The 26,688-nt window shown below is 31.5% G+C and overlaps 1 protein-coding gene across 5 annotated transcripts in view; it reads right to left on the bottom strand.

Moving 5' to 3' along the window:
* LOC145239869 (prolow-density lipoprotein receptor-related protein 1-like) overlaps nt 1-26,688 on the bottom strand; it is a 520,067-nt gene that overhangs the window by 177,680 nt on the left and 315,699 nt on the right. For all 5 annotated transcript variants that reach the window (XR_013862384.1, XM_080103450.1, XM_080103451.1 and 2 more), the window contains exons 4-15: nt 22,174-22,311; nt 19,310-19,429; nt 18,158-18,283; nt 17,719-17,876; nt 12,283-12,385; nt 11,174-11,339; nt 9,930-10,149; nt 8,912-9,095; nt 6,735-6,851; nt 3,081-3,326; nt 2,723-2,894; nt 923-1,142 (exon numbers count right to left, since the gene is read on the bottom strand). Coding sequence is in view for 4 of the 5 variants with exons in the window: in XM_080103450.1 (XP_079959576.1) it covers nt 923-1,142; nt 2,723-2,894; nt 3,081-3,326; nt 6,735-6,851; nt 8,912-9,095; nt 9,930-10,149; nt 11,174-11,339; nt 12,283-12,385; nt 17,719-17,876; nt 18,158-18,283; nt 19,310-19,429; nt 22,174-22,311 (1,970 nt within the window). In the remaining variant the exon portion in view is untranslated. The remainder of the gene's footprint in view (nt 1-922; nt 1,143-2,722; nt 2,895-3,080; nt 3,327-6,734; nt 6,852-8,911; nt 9,096-9,929; nt 10,150-11,173; nt 11,340-12,282; nt 12,386-17,718; nt 17,877-18,157; nt 18,284-19,309; nt 19,430-22,173; nt 22,312-26,688) is intronic.

Genomic DNA, 26,688 nt, shown 5'->3' on the forward strand with positions numbered 1-26,688 from the left:
AATTATTTGAATATTTAGTTCAATTATTTAATAGTTATAGTTTTAAAAAGAATTAAATTCCTATGAGCTTAAATAAATAGACATATTCGTTTTATTTATTTAAAAAATAATTAGCAGGCAGTAATAATTATTTTTACAGAAGAAGAAAGGGGTTATTATAGAGATGTTTGTTAAACTACTATTCAGCCTGGCTCACACGCAGTGCACAAGACCCTCAAGTTCGAGACATATACAGTTATCGCCCCTTATTTCCAAACTTGCATGTTTAAATATAAATGGTGGCAATATCAACTTCCTTTCTCTCTCTATCTCTTATCTGGGATGCCATGCAGTGTGGAGATTTTTCTTCTCCTGACTCTCTTATAAAACATATCTTGTACGAGTTGCCCGTAATAAATTCATACAGTTTGTAAGTTGCATATTTTGGTGAGCATTGCTTCTTTATTTAATTTTACCTTTTTCGACATGGTAGACAACATTTATGACATCCACTACAGTTATCTTTTTTTAACAGTATTGACAGACATTTATTCTTTCAAAAGGTATAGTATCATTATAAATAAATTATTTAGATTGATGTAGAAAGCACTGTGGAATTTCCATGGTGCCTCAATTTTTTTTTTGTGAAAATGGCTCCAAACAAGGCATGAAACCACTGACGTAAGGAGCTAACAAGAACAAAAGATGCTTATTTCAAAGATAGGAGATGACTCTTGATCTTAGTCTTGAAAATAAGCTATTGGAATATGAAGTTGAATTACAATGATGTATCAAAACAGTGAATTGATAGAGACCATACATAGACCATATTTATATAGAGACCATATATAGATGAAGGAGTCAAAGGAGTTTAAATAAAGGATGTACGGAATAAACCAATAACTAAACTAATCCTTAAATTCTAAGGTAAAGTTAATCTCACCTTTTTGGATCCATTTAGACTGATCTTTTCAATGCAATTAAATGAGGAATCAGCCCAGTAGAGATCTTTATTATCAGCATCCAAGAAAAGCCCTGTCGGAAAAATGATTTCCTTTGGTATAAATGTTATCTGGTTGGAGCCATCCATATTTGCTCTTTGGATTGTAGCTGAAGCAGTAGGATCACTTGGGTAATAAACCCAGTCAGTCCAGTAAATATAACTGCAAAGATATAATATAACAGTAAATATAACTGCAAAGATATAATATAACAGTAAATATAACTGCAAAGATATAATATAACAGTAAATATAACTGCAAAGATATAATATAACAGTAAATATAACTGCAAAGAAGGATAAAAATCAAGAAATACATAAAGATTTATTTGCGTAAATTCCTAAGAAAAACTGTTTAGACATTAACTTTTGAGACAAGTTGTTTTATTGAACTCCTTTTTAGGAGGTTAGACACAAGGTCCAATAGGGGTTTGATGAATGTATTTCTGTGGAACAAACTGAATTTGAACGTGGAGTACTCAGGTTTACAGACAAGTTATTTTATTATCTTTAACAGGTTTCTTTTGTTGGCTAACCTTTTGATATAGTTGTGATGGAAGTCTTGGAATTAGTTTACAATGAGAAATTGTCCAATGAAGAAAAGCATGGGTCAAGAATACTCAGTTGAAATCACTCAGTAAAAATATAGGATATAAATGAATATATAAAACAGTATTACCAATTACTAGTCATAATTTTGTTTTAGATAATGTCAGACAAATGATAGCAAAATGTATATAAATATACAGATCAAATGTTAAACTTTTTATAAGAATTTGATTTGGGTTTTAAAGTGACTCTTTAGCTTGATGGTGTCGTCATAAAAATATTAGTCTCCATCACCTCACTAGGTTGACATCGAAAGGGCATCCAGTCTATAAAACTTTTGCCTCCGTTACTGAAATGTCTTTCAAAGTGAATTTTAAAATATCAGATTGTGCAGTTTGGATGTTGGAAGCTTGCAAGGAAGGTCGGCAAAGATTATTTTAAGATTCAACGCATGTGAAACAATCATGAAACATAAATTTGTTTATGAGGATCCGGATGATGATTTTACATGATTCTGCATTTCTATTTCTTTTTTATTTCAATGTATCTAATTTATCAGACATTCTTTCTGGTTAAACAAATTTCTTTCTGCACTAGTAATTTATTGATTACAAAATTTACAATTAAATTCTTTTCCAAAAAAGAGAAATATACATTTGGAATACATTATATATTCAGGTAAAAAAATAGTTTGAATTTAAATGAAATTATTTCAAAACTCGAGTTTTCAAATAATGACAAAAATGGATAACAGAGGATATTGTTGGGGTCTATTTGAGAAAATATCAATGAGAAATTTATCTGTACAGTCACATTATATATTCTCTAAGATTTTTTTTACTTTCATGAGACTATCAATCAAAACAAATAAAAATCAACATAAATAAATTTAGCTTTCAATTTCCAAAGGAAAAAATGTTGTAAATAATTCATTCAAAAGCAATGTACAAAACTGAAGTTTTCTTGCTACTAACACTACATCTTTTTATCATCACTATGTGAAAATTGTTTACCATGATCATATTTTATTCACTTTGAAAAACTATTTGTCAAATATTATCCATTTAGCATCCATACATCAGGTGTAAACAAAGAATTCTTGTTGCATGAGTTTAGATGAAGCTAGAAATGGCATAAAACAGTAGAAAAAGGAAAGATTGAAAAGAAATAGAAAAATAATTGATTTTTATTTACCCTTCAAAAGGATCAACTACAATGGCCTTAGGGTGAGTACAATTAACAGGTAGAACTTTCCAACTTTCTTTCTTGTCCAGTCGAGCAACATTGATTGTCTGAAGGCGTTGGTCAGTCCAAAATAAATTGTTTCCAACCCAATCAACAGCAAGACCAGCACAAGTAATTGTACCTAGATAAAGTATGCAAAATGAAAATGAAAGTTTAGTGGGATTTTAACAAGGAAATCGTCTCTTATAACTTCAGCACTTACATAGATAACATTCACACAGAAATGCGCTCATACATAATTCAAGAAAAATGACAGATATTCAATATCGTTTTGTAGATGAGGAACTATATAAATATATATACTAACCGCGGGTAACATCCAGGAAGTTTTCTGTGTTTGTTGCACTGTTGATGTGATAGCGGCCAATCTGCCGTTGAGCAATATCAGAATAATAGATATATCCCGAGCGAGGATCATAGTCGAGGGCAGCTGGTCGCAAAAGTCCTTGAATTGGTTTCATCACATCAGCTGCGTAATCTGCCTGCATAGATGCACCAACAATTGTTCCCTCTTCAGCATTAGTGTAGATCAAAAACTGTGGCTCTTCAATTTCTGAAAATCAATTAGTCAGATAAATTTGTTGGTGATGCATATTTTTGTTAATTTTCAATTATGAGGTGCCAAGATGAACAAAATTTGCTTAAATCTTGTAAATCAGTATAATGTGTGCCATTTATCTAGGAGTTCAAGAAAATTTAAATGAGACGTAAAGAAAAAGAATGTCTTAATGAACGTGGATTTATACTAACAGAACTGTGTGTGTGTGTGTGTATGTTGCATGTATTAACCCTAACCCTCCAATACAGAATCTCTTTATGAACTCGTATAAGAATCGGTCCAAAGATTTTAGGGTACTTTTGTTTAAATCACATTTTTAAGCTGTTTATGACTGACAAAAGATGAACATCACTGTGCTGGAATAACCTGCTTACTAATTTGATCTTAATCTGTGTGACCTTTTTGTTTTGTCCAGCTCTTTCCTCACTAAGCATCAAAGTGAACTGAAAGTCACAGAGACTAGTATTGTGTTGAGTGAACCTCTATCTTCATATATTTCTCCATATGGTTCTTGAAGTTGTTGATTGATTTTGCATTCACTGCCTCCTCAAATAATCTGGTTCAATGCCTTATGATACGTAACCTGAAAAACTGTTTTCATACACAGTCTGTCATGCAGTCTAAACAGCTTCAACTTTCTTTAATTATAAATAAAAGATTTCTTTGTATCTACTTCTTCATAACTATGCAAAAGATAGAAGCTTTCAATGCGATCAAAAAATTTTTGAAGACAAAGGTCATCAAGAGAATCATTATGACAACACTGTTTACTATTTAAGAAATGTCTTTCCAACAGTGCAAAGAATTATAGCAGAATTCTACAGTGCATTAGTCTTAAGTCTATATTGTTTGGAATTAAAATAAATGGTTTGTGACACTTGTTTTCTTATTTTTCGATACCAATGTGAGTAGTAAGTGTATTAGGTTATCAATATTTGTTTGTTGATGGGATTTTGAGAACTAAATATATCTATAACTAAACTACCCATGACCCATTGAGTCAGTATGTTATATTAGCTATAGCATTCATGTATGAGCGTGACACTTGTGATGTAAAGAAAATCTTTTTTTTTTTTTTTTTTTTTACATAACAGAAACATTTCTATGAAAGTATATTAAAATGAAAAATCACAGACGGATCACTCAAACATGAAAGAAAAAATCCTCCCTATTCGTGTAAAGTTACCTATTTTTCCCAAATAATCGCTCAAAAATCGAAAATTAAACATGATTTTCCTACGAATAGAACGCCGACGAAAGTCATTTAGCAGCAAAAACGCACATGAATCTACTGTTTTTGTCTTTTAGATTGGCATAGAGATACCACCATAGAAGCATATCAAAGATATATCACCTGATAAATTTCCTCTTGCTCTTTGCTAAAGTCTTTGAATCATTACTTAACTGAGTGATAGTTTGCCATATTGAAAATGATCATCTCTTTTCTCACCAACAGTATGGATTTAGACAGTCCTGTCCTACTGGGGGTAACAGTAATCTTTGAATGCATATATCATACCTTGGCTAAGACAGGTGAAGCAAGGACAATAGTGCTTTCACAAGGTCTTTTTATGAAGGCCTTTTCAAGATAATTAATTCCTACAATACTACTCGGAGAATATTTAAAATAATCAGTTTCTTCTTAGATGGCCAGACTTCTAAACAACACCACACTAAAGAGAACGTGTCTCAGGAGTGGATCTTTAGACTTTTATTATTCTTGATTTTATAAACTACCTCTCTGATGCAATCCTGTTCAAGATGGGGATATTTACTGATGAGACCATGTTCTATTTTCAACATGTAGGCAAATCGAACACACATATTTGAAGGAATGGCTGAACCTGAACCTAACCCGACTTCCAATCTGCAGTCAAATGATTGGAAAAAAAGTAGATTATTATATTTAATGTTGCTAAGACAAAGCTCCTTTCCTTTACAAATTATAAAAAAGCTTTCCAACCATCAAATGCCATGAATCATAGCACTCTGTTCAAGAGTTCATTCAAATAAAAAAAATAGAAGATACTGTTAAGTCTGTTGCAAAAAAAAAAAAAGGTGGTCGCCTATCAAGCTAGAAAACTTTTCACATCTGCCAATATCTTTTATCTGTAAAAAGCCAATGCATGGAGTATTGAGCTAGGCTTTCTACTTTAATATCTTCTTTCCTTTCACAACTCCTCAGTACCTGTAAATCTGGATCCTAATTCACAGTAACTCATTATACTGAAGGCGCAGTGTGCCTTGCTTGAGGTGAATAGAAGAAAAAAAAATAGAATTAAGAACTCTTGTAACATTCCCACAACCAAAGAAAATGTTAAACAAGGGGAAGCACATAGTTGTTCCATACAAATACATACTTGTTGCATTTGTGAGTGATCAAAAATATGAGTCTTTTGTACATACGTAGCTCGGTCCTCACCATTCGATTGTTGTCCCTCGATGTGTGTCGTTCCTTGTATCATTGCGTGATCTAGTGAATGTTGATCAGCTGTTTCGCTCATGCATGGAACAACGAAGACTTGTTGCAGTTTCAAAGGTTTTATTGGGAAGAGAAGTTCATTTATGAGGGTGAGAGACCAAAAAAAAGACTAAAATTAATTCCTTATTTAGCTTTCTTAATAAGCCTTAAAAATAGTCTATGAATGTACAGTCTCGAAGAAATTTTCACTCAGATTCCTACATTGTAGGGCATGACATTGTCAACCGTCTCAAATTGTCCTGTCTCTCTAACGTGATCATTTCTTTCTAATATCATTGATAGCTGCTCCTAATATGTATAGAGATGACTTTTAAATACTCATATCACTCATGCTATGTACACTGATTCTATTTCCATTTGACACCAGGTCATCCTGAAATGTACTTAATGTAACATTCCCGAAATTCATAATAGCTAACATAATCTCTACATACTGGTTTCAGTAGGTCTCAGTCCTTTGAACAGTTCACAAAATGTAAACTAGTAAATGAATATAATTTTACCTTTAATTCAGTGATCAATCAAAAGAGACATTAAGCAAACCAAATATGGCACACAATTTATTCAAATATATTTAGTTCTCAGAGATACATAAACAAACAAATATAAATAAATTATATTACTTCAATTGTAATGGTTTATGTTAAATAAACTGTCAGGATTTTGAAGAGGTAGAAAATTTACTTCTACTAAGTATGCTAAAGCGATAATTTATTATTAAATCTAAAAACACTAACAATTGTACCAACTTTATCCAAAGTTTGTGTGATGCTATAAATTTTGCTCACTTGTGCACTATTTGTCCAGTGTATAACTGAAAATGCGGGCTTTGAACAAATGTAAAGTCATTATGAATGTAATCTCATCTTGTTGTAAATGAAAATGTATCGTGATGGATTCTAAAAAGGTACAAAACTTACTTGTACATTTAGTTCCATTAGTGATTGAGTATCCTGGTTGGCAGAGACACTTTAACTTTGCTTTTTGTTTAAAGGGTATGGGCACTGCAATGTGTTCACAATCAGGGACAGTATTTGCTGTGAAAGGAAAGATAATTCAAATATTATTAACTACAAGATAAAATGGAAAAACAAGGCTAAAAAAAAAAAAAAAGCATTTAAGACCATACTATAAAAGCATATAATAACCGAGTACTTCATAAACTTTTTCAAAAAGTTGACCCCATAATGAGAGATAGTTTATTATCAGGCTGGTCACACTACTAAATTAAATTTAAGGTCATTTTTGTTGAAAGTACGTCAACCATTTCTAGCACAGAAAATCATATGTGTAAACATTTTTCTTGGTAAATCAGGAAGAAAAGTTTTTTTTTTAATCTCTTCAATAAAATAATCCTTTATATAAAAAGATGAAGATATACATATTTGAAGTTTCAAAGGAGTTCTGCTCCCACAGCTCATTGGGAGTTAAGAGATTAGAGATGCATCTATTGTCTTTCCTAGAGAATTTTATACATACAATTTAAATTTCATCAAAACAGGATATATTTAACATTTTAAAGGCGGTTCTCCCTCCATAGCTATCTTAAGAAATGTAGAAGCATTTCTATTGTCTTTCTCAGGAAATGTTATACACATAACTTAAATATCATCAAAACAGGATATATTTAAAATTTTAAAGAGTTCTAACCCTAGCTCTCTTAGAAGAGGCACTTAGAGATTTTAAACCATTTCCATTGTCTTCCCTAAAAAATTGTTTACATATACGTACACTTAGTTTTTGTGCAGATTCTCTAATCTTTTCTTCTATACAGAACACAAAGATATCGAGATTTATATTTAATTTATATTTAAACTAACAGAAAAACATGATGTTGTTTGGGATTGAATGAGCATTATTACCATGTACTTTTTACTTATAACACCATATTATTTTCGTTGTTTTTACTGCCCCTCCCCCTTCTCATCTGATTTTGCCTCTAATACAGTCAGAAGATGATGAAATGTTGGATGATTCTCGGAATAAGAGTCTTCTACATTTTACTTAAATTTTCTTAAAATCAGATATACATATTTAAAGCTTTAAGGGGATTCTGTTCCTATGGGTTACCTAGAACTGGAGGCATGTAGATATTCGACACATGGAAGTAACATACATTCAGCACCACTTCAAGTGTATTATCCAGAAAATGTTATATATACGATTTAAATTTCATAAAATAGGATAAATTTGAAGGTTTAATTTTGTCTTCATAACCCTTTACAGGTACAGTTAGAAATTCAAGATGACTTTTTATTGCTTTTGTCAGTTGTATCTCTACTATTATATAAAAGTCACATTATGTGAATGCCGTCCTCATAGGTTTTGAAGCAACTGAGCTTATCTTTTGCTAATTTCACACAAAGGTAATTTATATGTCTGACAGTGTTCTTAGATAGGTTTTGTATAGAAATTCATCTGATAAGTATTGCAAATCAAAAAATTCCGATCTTATATACAGTTTCTCTTCTCTTCTAGATAAAAAGAATTTTTACAGGGGAGTAATAAAATTATTTTCCTTGGCCAGTGTAATGTAAAATATTCCTGTGAAAATTCTTCCATTTTATCTATGAGAAGAAAGACTATGTTTAAGATCGTCAAGCCCAAACATCAGCTGACATGATATTGTAAACAAACACAGACAGAAATTTTATGAATGGCGTTATCATTATTATGTCTTTATTTTTTTTTTTATGAAAAAGTTCACCAGTCAAAGTATTCCTCATAATATACAGTAATCAATAGAAGATTGATTCTATAATAATATATATGCAATCTGCATAAATTAAAATATCATGTTTAAGTATAATGTACGGCTGGGCAATGCCAAGTGGCCAGCTAGTTTTTAAATAAAAATACACCTTTAAATTTTATGCAGATTCTCTAACCTTTCTTTCTATAAGGAACATATACACACAAATTCTATTCTAAAAGGTGAAAAAACACATTCTTTAAAAAAATATATTCAACTATGCTAGGTATAATTTACTTATTTGAGATGTATCTTATTATTGCTGTAATTTAAATAATGTTTTTGTTTTTCATGAGTGTTGCTTTTTGTATTTTTGATAATTTCAATAAATATAAAAAATCTTACTTTTGAGATCTGGTTGTCTTTGTCTGTGGTATACATGAATTGATGTTGGGTCATCTAGATGCTTTTTAATTGTTACAGGAACATAGGATTGGTTGAACCTATCAAACTTGACTATGGTGCCAAGATAATGATAGGCAAGATAAATGGTATTCTCAAATACTGTTATGCCATACACATGCTTTACCTGCAAAGAAAAGATCAAAGAAATGACTGATCAAATAGAAAATAAGTAAAAAATAAATGCTGCTCCTCAAATATCAATGGTTTGGTTTGTCATTTTCCCAAACTTTTTAGAGATTAAACAATATCTACTGTAAATAGTTTATTGTACAAGGATGTCACAAAAGATTTATCCATTTTATTATAATTTCTATGAAATCAGGTTCATAAGTTTCAAGTGAAATAGAACAGGCAACAAGATATTCTGGCCAAAAAAGGACTAAGATTGTCTACTTTGCAACAAAATCAGTTGTCCAAACTATATGAAAATTCTGGAAGGATTTTCAAAGAAGAAACATTCTAATTAGGCTCACGATAAAGCACCTTTTGGACAATGGCGATGAGAAATATAAAGGACAAAATTGATGGTCACAGTAGTTGGCCACAGCCAGTCAGGTCAGAAAATAACATTGCGATTGTAAGAAAATGTTTGGACTTTGATTGTGTGAGTAACCACAGTGGTTCAGACCCAAGAAACTTGGATTGGGAACATTATAAACTATTGAACAGTGCTCACAAAATGAAGCTATCTGGAGAATGGGGATATAGTATAGATTAACTGTCTATAAAAAAAAAAAAAATTGCAATGTTTTCAGTAATTGATGCTGTTTTACAATAAATGGTTACATCTTTTTAGACATGATTATCTGAATGCAAGTATTTGCACTGATAGTTTGCTGCATGTGGAGTCAGAGTTATAATTGCAATAATTGCAGGGTAACAAAGAAAAGAAAATGGTGAACCAAAGTCATTTTCACATTTGTAGAATCTGATCTCAAAAGAAACTGTTCAAACTCACCTGGATTCCATAGAATACAATGTTTCTGTTCTCTCCATGATATGACACTCTTTCTAAACTTTCATAGAAAGTGTCTGACCAATAGACATGTTCGTTGGCATAATCAAGAGCTAAAGCTGCAGGGTAAACAATCTTCTTATATACTAATGCCATTGGATCCTTGCCCTCCATTGTTATCCGATATATCATATGTGAAATAGAGTCAGAGTGAAATAAATAGCTGGAAAGGTAATTAAAAGTCAGACATTAGACAATGGATATACAAAGTATCTGTGTAGGCTAACATAATAATAAAAAGGGATCTGATTACCAAATGGTAAAAAAAACACTGAAATCAAAATGAATTTCCCAATCTATTGAATTATGAGCCCCACCTCACCATGTGTGTGTGTATGTTAAGAGAGGGTCATGCAAAAAAACACATTTTTTTTCTAAACAACTCAAATCAGTTTCAACTACAAAAGTCAACATTAAGAGAAAGACACTGAGTACACAAGTCATTCTTTCATGAATCTTTTGAAATCTTACACTTTATGGTAAAATTGACATTTTCAATTTTCAGAGATAATGATCATAAGAGGTAAAAGGAAGGCAAGACAGAGTGAGGAACAGAGAAAAACAGGGAAATATGAAGTGAGAGAAGAAAAAAGAATGACAAAAGAAAGAAAGAAATTAAATGTGGTCAAATAATGGCAAAAACATTCACTCTCCATGAATCATTTGAAGTCTAAATCATCCTGGTAAAATTAACATTTTCAGTTTTTAGAGAGAACTGTCATAATAGAGAAAAGGACAGCAAAGCAAGACAAGATGGAGGGACAAAATGGAAGAGAAAAAAATGGGAAAAAGAAAAAGATAAAGTGAGAGAGAGAAAAATAAAACCCAGCAAAATTTGTAAAAAAATAAGGAGTTCAGGTTCTAGTGATTTAAAATAAAGAAAGCAGATTTCAAGCAAAAGGCAGAGACATTTCATCCATGGGAAATCTGCTTTGTTTGGGTGAAAGTGTAGAACTTGCATTCCTGTAAGAAAATCTATGCAAGAATTTCAGAAAACATCTTGTAATTATTATGACACTACAATGTTAATGTGTTTTTTTTTTTTTTAAATCTTTGTAAAATATTATGAAATATTAATTTTTACTGAAAGAAATTAATGAAGCTGTTTTAACAATGATTATTCTAAAAATATAAAGTGATAAGGATAAAATGGTTACAGCTTTTAGAAAATCATTAATAATACTCACCCTTTCGTAGGATCAACTGCTAAAGATCGGACTCTACGTCCTTTACCATAATGATTTATTGTTTGGCAACGTTTACCATCTTCTGTGCAAAGAACAATTGTGCCCCGATTTTTGTAAGCAAAATACCAGTTCTTACCAATCCAATCATATGCAATGTCAACAATTCCTGCAAAATAAAACATTTTCTAAACTGAAATAATAAATACATGTGTATGGATATCTATTTTGACACTAAATGTAACTTACTTAAAAGGAATTGTTTTTTTGTTTTGTTTTTTTACATGGGAGTCACCACTTATCAAGGCCCAAAAGCCACTTGAGAATAAGGGTTAATGAGTGTACAGTAGTCAATAAGACAACAGCATATTAATAGGAGTAGAAATGGATTATTTAGGGGAGGGGGTTCAACAAGAACTTGTTTACATTGGACTTGAAGACGACCATATTGTATTCAGTTAGAAAGCAGAGTTCCGTAGGTGGGCAGTTCTAAGAAAGAAGCTTTGTTCATGGAATGTTAAAGAGTTCTTGGTTGTTGTTGTTCATCTTTGAAGTGTTACCATAGATGGTAGTCATATGCATATATGTCAACAGATGAACTTACAATGTTATTTCAGAAATCATTGATGAAGATAAGGAAGAGAGTTGAGCCAAGGATTAATACTTTGAGTTTCACATTTTAGCCCATCAACAAATACTTGTATAAATATATTGGAGCAAAAAAGATTTGAGACATTTTCAGATATTCCATAGCTGGAAGTCTTGTGAAGTAGACCTGTATGTTAAACCATATCAAATGTAGGTAAATAATTGGATTCTTTTACTCAGTTAGCAAATTAAATTGCTTAAAACATATTTTAAATATTTTTTTATACAAACATGTCACAAATTTGTAGGTAAACAAAAATAAATTATTTTTGATTAATTTGCCAACTGTATTTACTTTAAAACAATTATGTTGGTAATAATTACTAGAACGTCTTACAGACAGTTTATATTTTGGTCTTTTTAAAGTATAAAACACAAAAACATTTTTAAATAAAGAAATTGCAACAAATACACTAAGCAATATCAGCCACATCAACTGTATAACAAACGCTCATTGCACTTACCTTTTAATTTATATTCCGTTTTAATTACCCAAACTTCATTTTTATCTGATTTTAAGCTTGCACATTGCAATTCTTGCGAGTTTCTATTTTTAAAACTTGTTATCTGAAATATATAAAAAAAATTAATGGTATTTACATACTGCAAAAATGCTGAAACATTAGTTTTCTTTTGGTTTTGAGGCTAAAATTATTTTATTCAATGTTAACATCAACTCCAATGGGTGAACGAATACAAATTGCACATATTTTAATAGATTTTTTTTTTTAAAAGCTGCAAGTATTTTTTTTAATAGTTAAGCAGTCAGCAGAGATAATTTCTCTCGATTAATATAATGTTGATAGTAGAATTGAAAGGTATATCACCAACATTCATCATATTCAGTTTTGACTTTTAGATTAACCTATTCCTAACCAGATCTTTATCCTTCTATCTCTTAAGTCCATCCTTCCATGTTTTTCTTGGCCAACAGACTCGACTACCTCAACTTATGTACAGTCTATTAACCCAAGAACTCTCACCCAGCTTTTAAATGTAATCATGCCAACAAAGTTTGCATTTTCATATTTCTGTAAAGAATATGCTCAACTCTCATTAGCCAAATTTTACCGTCATACATCACACTGCACTCACATGTCTTATAGACTTTTTTGGTCAACATTGGTACACTGATAATTGAAACAGCATTTTAATTGGTAAATGCTCAGATTGAAATTAGAGAGGAGATTGTGAAAGTACATTAGACTCATCTCTCAAAAAGAGGAAGATCTTATCTTCTTTGCCAGTTATGACTTCTTGTCCATGATGTCATATCTTAACATGTTGCCCTAATTCTAATCTTAACTTCTAACGGGATTTTTCACTTTTTTGCTTCATATAACCTAATGTGGATCTGTTTTAAGAGGTAGATCTACAAAAAAGTCATCGGAATATGACCAGCACATTTACCAAAAGGTTTTTTTTCACTTTTCTGATGGAAAATTCCATTCTATAACATTATTTTTACACACCTAAATCTAACCTATGCTTATTGGAGGAGTTTGTTGTGTTTAAGTTTGAAATTGCATGTTCATCACTGAATGGATTATATTTTTAGACAAAACCAAGTGGCTAGGTCCATTCCTTGGTCAATCATTTGCACTGCTTAAGTTTGAGTATTATTAGATGTATCTATGCATCTTTATAAGAGATATTATCTGTTCCTCAATCAGTCTTTCACACTTAAGTTTGAAAAACATTTTTATTGCAAAACTTGCAGATTGCATGGTTGTATTTTAAGAATATCCGTTCTCATTAACAATTGAAATCATAAAATACAAGCAATTGTTTGCTTCAAGTGACGACAATTAAGTCTTACAGACAATTCAGATGTCACTTAAATGTTCCAGTGAAAACGGTAAGATCAAGATCTGAGTCAAGTGCCACTTCCTTTACCATCTTTGGCGTCAGATTTTTTAAAATATTAAATGAAAATAATGAAGCATACACATGATTCATATATATAATAGTATACAAGATGAGCTTATTTAGTCTGCAATTTAACACTTTTCCTTCATTGGAATTTGTTACATAACAACCTCTGTTCAGTCTCAAGAGATAATGGATACCAAAGGATGACTGTGCATGTAATGGTGAAGCAAGAGTTATGTAATCTTCAACCACACCTTGCCTGATCCCAGTGGCAAGGAGAAGTCCAGTACAATCAGAAACAATGCTGAAATAAATGGAGAGCACATACAGCACTTTTCAAATTTTCAAAGGTATTTTCAAATGATCAATCATTTTAGTACCGACAAGGCTTAATATCACTTAACTTCAGTGATTTGACATGAACTATTGTTTGTCTATGTGATTATGCCATAATATGTTGTACGTTACAATTATTAGAAGCAATGGACTATTTTGAGAATTATACCAATTTATGAACATTTTTTTTTTTTTTTTTCACCCCCCCCACAGTGGTCACCACTTATCACGGCCCGGAAGCCACTCAGGGATAAGGGTTATTGCAAGTACATTACGTTAGTGTGGAGATTTGATGAAGTGTTTACTTAAGGGGGCGATTCATTAGGAATTTGTTAACGTTGGACTTGAACACATCCAAGTTGTAGTCAGGTGGGAAGCAGGCAGACGGAACAGTTCCACAGGCGTGCAGTTCTAAGAAAGAAGCTTTGTTCATGGAATCCACGTTTTGATTTAGGCACAGATAAAGAGTGGGGGAAATTTTTCACAGTGGATTCAGCTAGACGGGTGTTTTTCGTGAAAGATTGGAGTTCAGACGAGCACCTGCCATGGAAATAACGATAAAACAAGGATAGGCTCGCAACGTCTCTTCTGTGGGAGAGAGGTTGCAGGGTAGAGAAAAGGGCATCCCCCACTAAGCCACGAAGTCTATTTTGTACTCTGTCAAGGCAAGATAGGCTGTTTTTAGCAGCTCCTGCCCAGATATGGCAGCAGTATTCCATCCTTGGACGTACTTGGCTTTTGTATAGATAGAGAATTACATCAGTAGTGAGATATCTTCTGGAGCGGTAGAAGGATCCCACCATCTTTCCAGCGACCTTGGCAACAGACTTGATGTACGTGTTCCATTTCAGATCAGGAGTAAAGGTCAAACCCAGAAACTTGTCAAAACACGGGGCCTCTTCCAGATGAGAGCCATCCATCACAATTGATGCCAGATGGGGATCAGAGCATTGATGATGTAAGGATAGGAGTTTGGTTTTAGATGCATTAAAGGTAACCAGCCACATCTTCCCCCACTGAACCACGCTTGAGATCAGAGGAGAGAGAATCAGAGAGAGCTTTGTCATTTACAGCCTTTGATGTGTTGCCGTAGATGGTCGTGTCATCAGCATAGATGTCAACGAATGATTTAAGTATGTGTTTAGGGAGGTCATTGATGTAGATCAGGAAGAGAGTTGGGCCCAGGATTGACCCCTGAGGGACTCCAGCATTAATACTGCAGGCCTCTGATTTTTGTCCATCAACCACTACTCTATCGGAGAGAAATGATTTAATGATTGAGAAAACATTTCCAGTTATACCGTAGCTGGAAATCTTGTGAAGTAGACCCTTATGCCATACCTTGTCGAAGGCCTTTGATATGTCAAGAGCAATTGCCCTAGAAAGGAAGCCTTTGTCAAGAGATTCACTGATCCTGTGAGATATAACCGTCAGCACATCTGCGGTAGATCTTGCAGAGCGGAAACCATATTGTGTGTCACTAAGAAGGTTGTTTCTGCTGAGGTGGTTGACTATTTCTCTATTTAATATGGATTCCAGCAACTTACTCATAACACACAGGAGACTTATAGGTCTGTACTGAGAGGGAGATGACTTATCACCTGAATTCTTAAATACAGGGCAAACTGATGAGGTCTTCCAGGGAGTTGGAAAGCACTTCTACTTAAGGCAGCGCTTAAACAGTTTTGTAAGTATGGGAGCAAGTTCTGGTTGAAGCTTTTTTAACACTATAATTGAGATGTCGTCAGGGCCAGTTGCTTTACTGGAATCTAGGTTCTTGATTAGCTTGGCAACCTCATGCACGGATATTTGTATGTTACCTAGCGTGTTCTGTGTTATAGGAGGAAATATGGGGAGTTGATGGCCTTCGTCGCATAGGGTAGAATTAGCTGCAAAGTTCTTTGCAAATAGTTTGGCCTTGTCTGATGCTGACGAGATGACCTCTGGTCCATTGATAATGGTTGCAAGATTTGCACGAGTAAGATGGGATTATATTGTCATCATCATCATCACATTCAATAAAAAGGATACAAAAAACATTCTGGCATTTATTTTTATTTTATTCTAGGTTAAATGAAGTCTAATCTGTTTAGAAATGGATTTAAAATACAAGCAGCTTACAATGATTTCCATTAAAAGTTTTGGAAAATTATTCTGCCAAATAAAATTTGAAAGAAAATCCTAATATAAATTAAGAAGATAAATATTTATTTAAACAGCATAATTTTTTTTTTTTACTTCATATAAAAGTTGTTGATTTTTGTATTTTTTAAAATTAAAATTAATCCAGGTTTGCATTTAAGGAGAGGGGTATATTTGCACTTATACCTTCTGAAGCAACATTTTTATTCATCATTATTCATTATATGTTATGTATTAAGCTGTTTTTGCTTTTTTGTTGATACTTTTGTTGATCATCATTCATTTTATATTAATCAAATGATTTCTGTTGGTATTCCTTTCCCTCAGATCTTTCCAGAAAAAACACTGAGTGCTCATGAGAGACCACATGAAGGTTGTCAACATTCAAAAGTGAAAATGTTTCTGTGGAACTACATTGATGCTATTGTTTGCATGGATAAATTTACAAGTGATTATCGCAGGATTACGAAGCTTGGGAGATGGGTCATTTGTACAATTTTAATTTTCTCTCATTTTTTACTTTGTGATATTCTTTCCTTATTTCCAGTGCCATAGACTAGATAATCACTTTTTAAATGTTATCTACACAAACTCTAACCTCAACAACAACAACGCAGTTTAATACATAACATACTGTATATTATTGGAAATACATTTCCAACATTAAAAATTATTAATCATTATTTAACTACAGGTTAAGAGCCTAATTGTATAGAGAATACCATTAGAAAGATGTTTCAAGCAAATAGAGAATAACCCTAAATAGATAAGTTTTCAAACTGAAACTATTTTAAACATGCAATAAAATAATGTTATTAAATAAAAAAGCTAACTATGTTTAGTTACAAATCTTTTATTGGAAATATTATCACACATTCGTCATTCAAATTACGTAAAGATTTGTGTTTCAAACAAACAATTTGAGCATCTAAATAATAAAAGTGAATGTGCATGGCCCGATTTCCAGTATGAAGAAGTGGAAGTGTGAGGAGAGGAATGAATAGATGAAAAAAGGTGGTAGGCAGAGTAGTAGTAATTGCTACTGCTTCTTTCAAAGCTTAATACTGGTCAATAATTCAGAATTCAGGTTTTAAGTTGTCAACTGCCACTGCTTCTGATTCAAATACTCAATATTTACCCATTAATATTTTTTTCAATGTTTTATTGGCTGGTTCATAAAATGAAATATTTCACTGACATTTTTGATAGAATGTGTTCTACACTCATGTTTAACCAATCTACCTTCTGTTTGTTTCATTGAAAGTTACAAGAGAGAGAGAAAGGAAGGGGGCTTAGGTTTGAAAAACAATATACTCATTAAAATTTTAACTGAAGAAATTTTTTTTTTTTTCAATGTTTAAAAACTAACATTTCTTCAGTAGTGAGTATTTGTGTGAGAGAGATTAAATTTGAGGTAATAATGGCAGTATTTTTTTCCCCCTTATTGATTAGTTTAGTTTCATTGATTTCAATTAGTGGAAATGAATTAAATTGCAAAGTGATATGGGTCATGCAAAACCAGTTTCTTTTTTTAAAGAAAGACTACCAACCCAACAGTAAGACGCATTTCTGTGATTAAAATCCATGGCTTCGATTTGATAAGCAGTCGGAAAGAAAGAGGAATTGTTAATTTCATGTCCATCCATCATCACGTGTTGAACATTTACAGAACTGGTAAATAAAAGTGTTGGTTTCTCTGAAGGTGGAACTGAAAAGCAAGCAAAAAATATAAACCACTGTTAATAGTTTGTTTGAAGAATTGTGCATAGTGTGTAAGAAGTTGATATTTGAAAGCCATAGTAATTCAATTGAAGACACTGTTAGATACAAATTATACAAGGCAAAAATAGATAAAATGGCAATATTGAAGAAATCAATAATTATCAATATGTACTAATATATTGTATTGAATCAAAGATAAGACAGTGTCAATTTTTTTATTATTTTTTTAAGTGAGAATGGCACAACTGAAAAAGTAATCCAACTTACCATTAATTGCCTCACATTTTTTTTTACCTATCAATTTGTAACCTTCATTACAACTGCATTCATAGCTGGCGTGTGTGTTGTTGCATTTCTGATCACAAAAACCATCATAATTGCATTCATCCATGTCTAAAAACAAGTAGAAAAAACTTGGAATAAAAAATCAGTGGATACAAAGCAAAAGTGATCATTTATTAAGGAGAAATATGGAGGAGAAATCTGGCTAAGAATTATTTTTTCACTCTAATCCATTTTGAATGTACGATTATATTCTGTGAGGAATTTTTGGATAATTCCGATTACTGTTTTTATTTTGGATGTTATTCTCACAACGTTTCAGCCGCTTTAACTTCCGCCTTTCTTCAGATATGTCCCATCAACCTGAAGAATGTTGTACTCATAAATCTGTAGAAAATTAAGAATGGAACCCTTTGTTGAATCCACAGTAATAGCTGGCTGTAAGTCCATCACCCATGAACATGAAAATTTAAAAGTTCAACAAGATACACCTGAATATGTTTAGGAGTTACATCTAAGATGAGAACACTAATCTGAATAATTCAAACAATAAAAATTATCAATTTTCATCGAAAAAATTCAGAAACAACAAATAAATAATTCTAAAAGAACTACCTTATCTATATACATAAAGTTGTAGTTCCAAAAAATTCTCTTAGACTTTCTGATTATAAACCCTATACTATATTCTGAACCTACATTATGCAGTGTACTTGAATAAATACATTTATTTTAATAAAAGTTTGTATAACATTATTATGTGGTCTGCTCTGCGCTATATATCCATAAAATACGGCATTTTTCTTTTTTATTATTTTATTTATAACTTGAAAATTATTACAATTAAAAAATAGAAATAGTAATAAGAAATTCAGGAGAAAAAATACACAGAGGTTTTCATTGATTTTCAGGAAATCCCAGACATGCCAAGATTAATGTAAATTAATTTTACTTCTACCCACCAAATCAATGCTTAGCCTCACTCTATAAATTGAATATATAGAATGTAAAGAATAAGAATTTTAAAAAATATAATCAAGTTGGGTGAAAAATAAAAAGGATTATAGAGTTCCTCATCCAATTATGGGCAATTCCAGGTTGCTCTACTAGTTTAAAAGACTGGAAATAATGATTTACCTTCACATTCTGTTTCTTTGTCAGCTTTAGGCTTCATACCATCAGGGCAATAGCAAGTTGGACCTCGAATAGTTTCTTGACAGCCCATCTGACATCTTTTGAATCGGCAGCCACCATTGACTAAAATAAAAAAAAAAACAATGAAAATTTTAGTAAAGCAAGTGATCAAAAAAAAATTATACAATTTCATTAATTATAGGTAAACTACTTTTTTTAAGTTTATGTTTTATTAATAGAAATAATTTATTTATATGTCGTGTTGTCCAGTAGTGTTCGTTTCTTTAACATTTTTTCCCCCAAATTTAAGGATTTTTTTTTTTTAAATAGAATTTTAAAAGTATCATTTGGATATTAAATTATTGATTGAACCAAATGTCAGAAAACTAATTATTTGTTGATATCATTCCCTGAAAGAAAGAAACAATATCAAAACAAGAGCCTTTAGATCTTCAGTCTGATGCTCCTTCATTTAATCCATTTCACTGTGCAATATATATCTCATAATTCTAAACCTGTTTCTATTGGAAGTTGTTGCTAATAAGTCAAGTAATGCTGCTTAAAGTGAGTTATTGCTACTATGGCAGCCCCTCCTCTCTCTCTTTAAAAAAAGGAAACTCACAGTAAACATAAGTGATGATTTAGGAAATGAGTGACATCTATGTTACAACGTGCATATTAAAAACAATTATCATATTTATTAATTTCGTGCACCCTGAATTTGCTAATATTAAATTCTCAGTATTCATGATATAAGTAATATTGATGACAGTTTTAGTTAACAACATAAATACTTTTATTGCATTGTCTTTAATCTTTAATTTTTTATCATGTTTTGTAAATGTTTTGTAGTTGTTAAAAGACTTTACTGAGAGAGAGAGAGAGAGAGAGAGAGAGAGAGAGAGAGAGAGAGAGAGAGAGAAACAAGGAGAGAAAGAGATTTGGTCAAATTAATTTTTCTTGTTCTGACCTTCTTTTTCTCATGATTGAGACATAGCATGCAAGTCAGTTACCCATTACTCTATTAATTACTTCATCAGCACAACTCTTTTTTTGCTAGTTTTTGTCGTAAGCAAAGTAATTATTGAGTTATTTTTTTTATTTGAATGTTTTTGGTTTTCCAACTTTGTCTACATTCCTTCGCTCACTAACTCAAGATCATTGTACATAAACACTGATATATCTATTTGTCTTGATTTCTTTCTTCATGGTCAGTCTATGATGAATAAACTCAATGGTTCTTCAAAGATTGACCAATGAAATTGAAATATTTTACTTACTCTGAACTGGAAATTTTATTCCTTATTTAATCTAACCGAGAGGAAAATTATGCTAAGTAAAACTTATGTTATTTACTCAGTGTATTGGCGATGAATACTGAAAAAATAAATGTTCATTTTTATTAATAAAATTGCAATAAAAAGTTTAAATTTCTATTATTCTTGATTGTTTTATTGTATCTCATTTTCTTTTTTAAGTTCCCTCAATATTTTACTGACCAATCAAATGCTTTATTTTGTCCTCCTAATATTACATGACATTTTTTTTAAATTACATTTTCACCCCAAACAAGGCACATTGCCACTTTGGTGTAGGGGGCTACTATCAGGGATAACATCTACTGAGGTACTATGCTGGGATTTGAGCAACACGATGTCTGTTCACGTTACACTTGAACTTCTGGCACGTCAGTACAGTTGGGGAAGCAGGGACCTGGAATGGAATTCCAAAGTCTAGCAGTTCTGAGGAAGAAACTACTGGAGTAGAAAGATCTTTTACATCTAGGGATCTCTATTGTGCGGGGGTGAGATTTAGCTGTCTGTCGGGTTTGTCGAGGGTGTTTACGTCGTGGGGGCACAAGTGCTTGCAGTTCGTCAGAGCATTCTCCATTAAAATACTTGTAGAACAGGCAGAGGGATGCAACATTTTGCCGATGGGACAGAGGCTGAAGCTTAGATGACAGTTCAGAGCCTATCAGATTCGTGACTCTCTTTTGAACCTTGTCAAGGAGCGAGAGACTAGTAGCAAATGCAAGAGCCCAAATATGACAGTAATACTCCATACATGGGTGAATGGTGGCCTTATAGAGGTACAGGATACTTTCGGGTGTTAGTAATTTTCTAGCATGGTAGAGAGAGCCATCTGATGATGAATTAAAAGTGTTAATATATAAGCATGATTGTGATCATATAACAGCTACAATAAATCGTAAAACTTTAAAAACAAATTTAAAGCAACATAACCAAGGCTAAAATGCACAGAACTATGTATTTATTAAATTAAATAATCATTTATTTTGTTTAAATTAAATGTTGTGGCAATTTGTTGGCAATTTTTTTTTTTTTTAACAAATTTACAAAAATGATCTTGTTCTAATCAACTGCTGAACCATGATCCTTCATTAGACAAATATATTTCTGTTACCGAACTAGATTTTTTGTAAATGTCTCTAAAATGAAACTCACTTTTCTCATGAATATTTGTCTTTTTTTTTGAATAAAATATATAATTTAATTGTAATTCAAACATTAACAGAAAGAATATACTTTCATTATTTTATCAAACTTTATACTACTATTATTATTACTACTACTATTAAAATGGTTTGCACTATCTTAACAATCCATCTAAGGGAAGTAACTGTTAATTTTTAATAAGTTAATACTAGCATGTCAAAACTATTACTACTACTAGTCTTTCTTATGATGATTATAATGACAAAGAAGTCTAGAAGCTTTACACTGAAACAGATCAAAAGAAATATAATTTCTGCAAATAAAACTGAATTATTTCATACAACGAAAATAAGTCTATATTTCCTAATAAAAAATTCATAGTTCACAAATGTATAAAATAAAATTTCCTACCGCAATGTTGGCCTTCATCGGCCCTGTCTGCAACACAGTCAGTAATACCATCACAGACCTTCTTCATGGGGATGCAGTGCATGGTTCCTGGACATAAATAATGGTTCGGCAAACAACTAAAGCCTTTTACATCTCGACCTGAACAAGAAAAGAAAGATATATGAACCAAAAGCATCAAAACAATAGACAGAAAACAAAATTTTGAATACTCTCCCTACCAAACTTAAGGTTAATTGAAGACATGCAAGTACAAAAATTTTAAATGTCTATGCAGGAAGATCCAAGAGTTAGAGAAAAGAGAATAAGAAATAAATATGTACAAAATTTTTGAATGCAGGCAAGAAAAATCTTCAGATTTTGAAAAGAATTAAAAGAAACATCCAGAAAATGATTGCCATTTAAATAAACTAGTAAATATGATGGATTCTTGTTATTCTATTATTAAGGATTTAAACAGAGAAAAATATAAGAAAAGATAACTTATCTGTTGTTTTCCCTAGAGAATGAGAAATTGCTGAACAAGCAAGCAAATGTGTATTTAAAAGCTCAAAAGAAATAAAGTGTTTTGTTTTTTGTCTTTTTTAAAACAAACCTTTCCTTGGGTCCATCACAGAAATAGTGTACATAAACTTCCTTTGATAAGGAAAGAAAATTATTAAAAGTTGAAATGCTGAAATATTAGTGAAACTCTTTCTGGAACAAAAATTACCATGAGAATAAACAATATATCATCTTTCATCGGCCGGGGGAGGGGGGGGGGATTGAGGGTGTTTATTCATGTGATTGAATTTTCAGTTTTTTACAAGTTTATTTTATTTTCAAATTTTTAATTGTCAAAATCAGAAAAATTTTGAATCAGAAGTCAATATAGGTAAAGTAAAATAACAGATAAATTTTAAATCTTTTGAGTTTACTTCAAATAAATGGGGGGGGGTGCTATCCTCATTTTATCTCAACTGTAACCTTCAGTCTTTCACAGGATTTTTGCATCATGCAATTTTATTGCGCTGCTAGAACGTGCATGTATCATGTCTAGTGCATGCATCTGTTTGTTCTTGGAATTATCTTCTTTTTTTTTTTTTTACGTTGTGCTTTTTTATCCTGGGTCATGTCTATTTTTTATATTTCTTGGTTCAGGTCTCTCTCTCTCTTACAAATTGATAATATTTCTGTTTGGATGACTAGGTAAATAACCTATTAATAACATAATTGAAAATTATCACCCAAGATAGAGAAATGCAAACAATGTTCAATAAGAAGTCACAGATATGATGTTTATTGAGAAAAGGGGGTTATACTCTCCATTAACAGGATTTGTCAACATTCCAGAACAAAGCTGATACTCTAGGAAGACCAGAGGTTACAAGTTTTAAGTATTATGAAAGGTAAAAACAAATTTTACAACCCAGGGTAGAAATAATATTTCCAAATATAATCATTAACATATTTTGTCTTAAAATAAACATTAAGTACACATTTCGAGTAAACAATGAATGAAAAAATTTTATTAACAGCTTTTAACAAATAAATTATTTATAGATTTATTATTTTGTTCATGTCATTACAAATCCACAGTTGTGACATATGAATAATGAGCAACTCATGATCCGTTCGGAGTGGAAATCCGTTTTTATTTAAAAGAAACAAGTTTTTAAATGATTTCAATTTTAGTGTTCCCCTCAATAATGATTAAAATTACAAAATATGTATAAATATAAATTATAATATTATAGTTATCACCATGACTGTTTGATAAAGCAAAGTGCCTAAACAATAACTGTTGGAGATCACATTGGATTGGATTGCAAAGAAGGAAAGCAAAGCAACAGGTAAACACACATGGTGAATCAAAAAAGTTGATGGAAAAATATAAACCAAATGAATCACACAAAACAAAATTTAATAAGTTGTGCAAAGATATTTTTAATTGAAAAAAAAAAATTTTTCAAGAAAATCGTTTTTTTATTAACAAGTTTCTAAAAATGTAAAAACAGTTTTTTTTTTTTTTAATGTAAATTTTTCCATAGAATCAAAAGTGTTGCATAAAATTTTGTAAAAATATGAAAAACTTCATAATTAGAAAATTTACGATTGTTTCTTGGGATTAAAAAAAATAAGTTGTTTCTTTAAATGAAAATGAAAGACAAATATATTTTAAAAGTTGGTGGAAAAATAAATGAAGCACACAAAAAATTAAAATAAAAATAAGCTGGTTTTATTTTTTTACTTAACAGAGCTTTATTAATAAGTTTATAAAATAATAAAATTTTAAATGTAAAATGTTTATCAAAAATTTTAGATTTTCTCATTCAAATTTTATGTAAATTGTTTAAAATACAGAAAACTTTATAATAAAGAAAATTATAACAGTTACTATTATTTTCTGAAAGTTATAACATTTACTATTATTTTCTGAGATTAAGTTGTTTCTTAAAATAATAAAAAACATAGAATATATAAATTATAACAAGAAGCAATTTATAAATTATAGACAAATAAAACCGTATATTTCAAAAGTTATTTTCTAAATCAACAAATTGCTTTGAACATTTGATATCATTTGTACAATCAATTTGAATTTTTCTGAGATGTTGATTAAAATATCTTTGTTTAAGGTTGGTCTTAATATCTCTAGGGAGGTGTGTTTCTGGACTCCTTTTGTTGAAGAATGCTTGATTTTGTTTCTGTGTTTGTTCATCTCTAACCTACAATCGTTTTGACCCTTTTCTACTAGTCCCCTGGCTAGTGGATGATTACCTCATTAAACCCAAGTCGCATAATTGTATTATATAATACATATCTGGAGACTGGAATGAAATACCGCACACGTTAAAGCAGCCATAAACTTAATTATATACAAGTCTTCAATGTAAGCTGTTTTTTCCAAACAACAATATCTTCTGTTGGTCATTCGCTCCATGATGAGTTTCTGCTATTATTCTGGTAACAAATATTATTCTAAGTAATAAGCAGTCTAACATCATAAAGTAGTCTCTTGACTTTCAGGAATAGACTGAATGCCACTGATCTAATGACTCATCCTTATCATTCTTATAACAGAAAGACATTGGAAAATCAGAGCCAAGACACAAACCACAGTGGTGAGGATACCCAAGTAATTGGGCCAGTGGGTGAGAATCAAATTTCCACTGGCAAATATGATCCACGGTTGGAAAAATATGTCCTGTTGTATACCAAATTTGTATTGCATTGTTTCGTGAAAAAGGGATTAACAAAAATACCACTCATGGAAAACAGATAATAGAGGAAGATCACAAACCTATTTGAGTAAAATTATTTATTTATTATTTATTTTTATGTACTTAATTATTTATTATATATATCTATTTTTTTTTCTTTGTTTTCACACAATAAAGATGTGAGACACCCTGTTGTTATAACAAATAAGACACTAATCTTTTAAATGGCATGGGAAACGCGAAGTTGTTCAACATCCCGTTTTGATTATATTGAAGAGTTCATTAGAGGGGGGGGGGGACAATATGCAGAGGCAGTCTCTGAAATGATACATATTCTCTTATGATGACCTGACATTATTTGGAGACCAGAATGAAATACCTCACAAGTTAAAAGAGCGGATAAACTTGATTATAAACAAGTCTACAATGTAAGCTGTTTTTTCTAAACAACAATATCTTCTGTTGGTCACTCACTTCATTGCGAGTTTCTGCTGTCATCGTTCAACATAGCAACTATCATTTTAAGTAATGTGTAGATATCATGCTCATGTTTTACAATCAAGCAGTCTAATACCATAAAGGAAATAAGTAGATAAAAATGAATAAATATAAAGGAGATTATATATTTTCAGAACATGTGAGAGAATATATAATATATATAAAGAATAGCTGCGATGTCTGGCTGTGGAAATAATTATATATTCTCTCGCACATTCTGAAAATAATTATTGCTCGTTAGGATAGGCTTCTGCTGATGACATCCCTAGCGAGTATAAAAATTCCTACTAGTGAGACGTCGACTTGGGTTAAGGCTGATTGCGATGATCACATCCCGTGTTTGAGATGAGGTAAGTACATTCCACTGTCAAATTTTGTTGTGGTTTGCTTGATCTATGATAGTTAATAAAACTTTCTTGTGTGCGGCACATTTGCTCAGTTGGTAGAGTGCTTGCCTTGCATGCAAGAGGTTCGGGTTTCGAATCCTGAGTTCAGATGTGTCTAACTGATGAGCCCAAAATGGGGGCGAAACTCTAGTTTGGACTTCCGGTTTGTTGGCTTTTGTGGTTCTTGTTAGTTGCGATGTTGCCTGGCTGTAGAAATAATTATATATATTTCTTAATATGCACATACATATGATTTGTCTAAACCAAAAATGATCAGTGTGGACCTCTCTCTCTCTCTGTCTCTCTCTCTCTCTATATATGACCAATCATAGGGTTTGAATAATGAACTGAAGCTGTGTTTGATTTTTATCCGACACTTTTGCCCACAAATCACTAATATATCTAAAGAACAAATACTCCTAAAGCTAATC

Source organism: Euprymna scolopes, chromosome 19 (genome assembly GCF_053919585.1).
Source record: "Euprymna scolopes isolate OS-2025 chromosome 19, ASM5391958v1, whole genome shotgun sequence".
NCBI classification, from domain to species: domain Eukaryota; kingdom Metazoa; phylum Mollusca; class Cephalopoda; order Sepiida; family Sepiolidae; genus Euprymna; species Euprymna scolopes.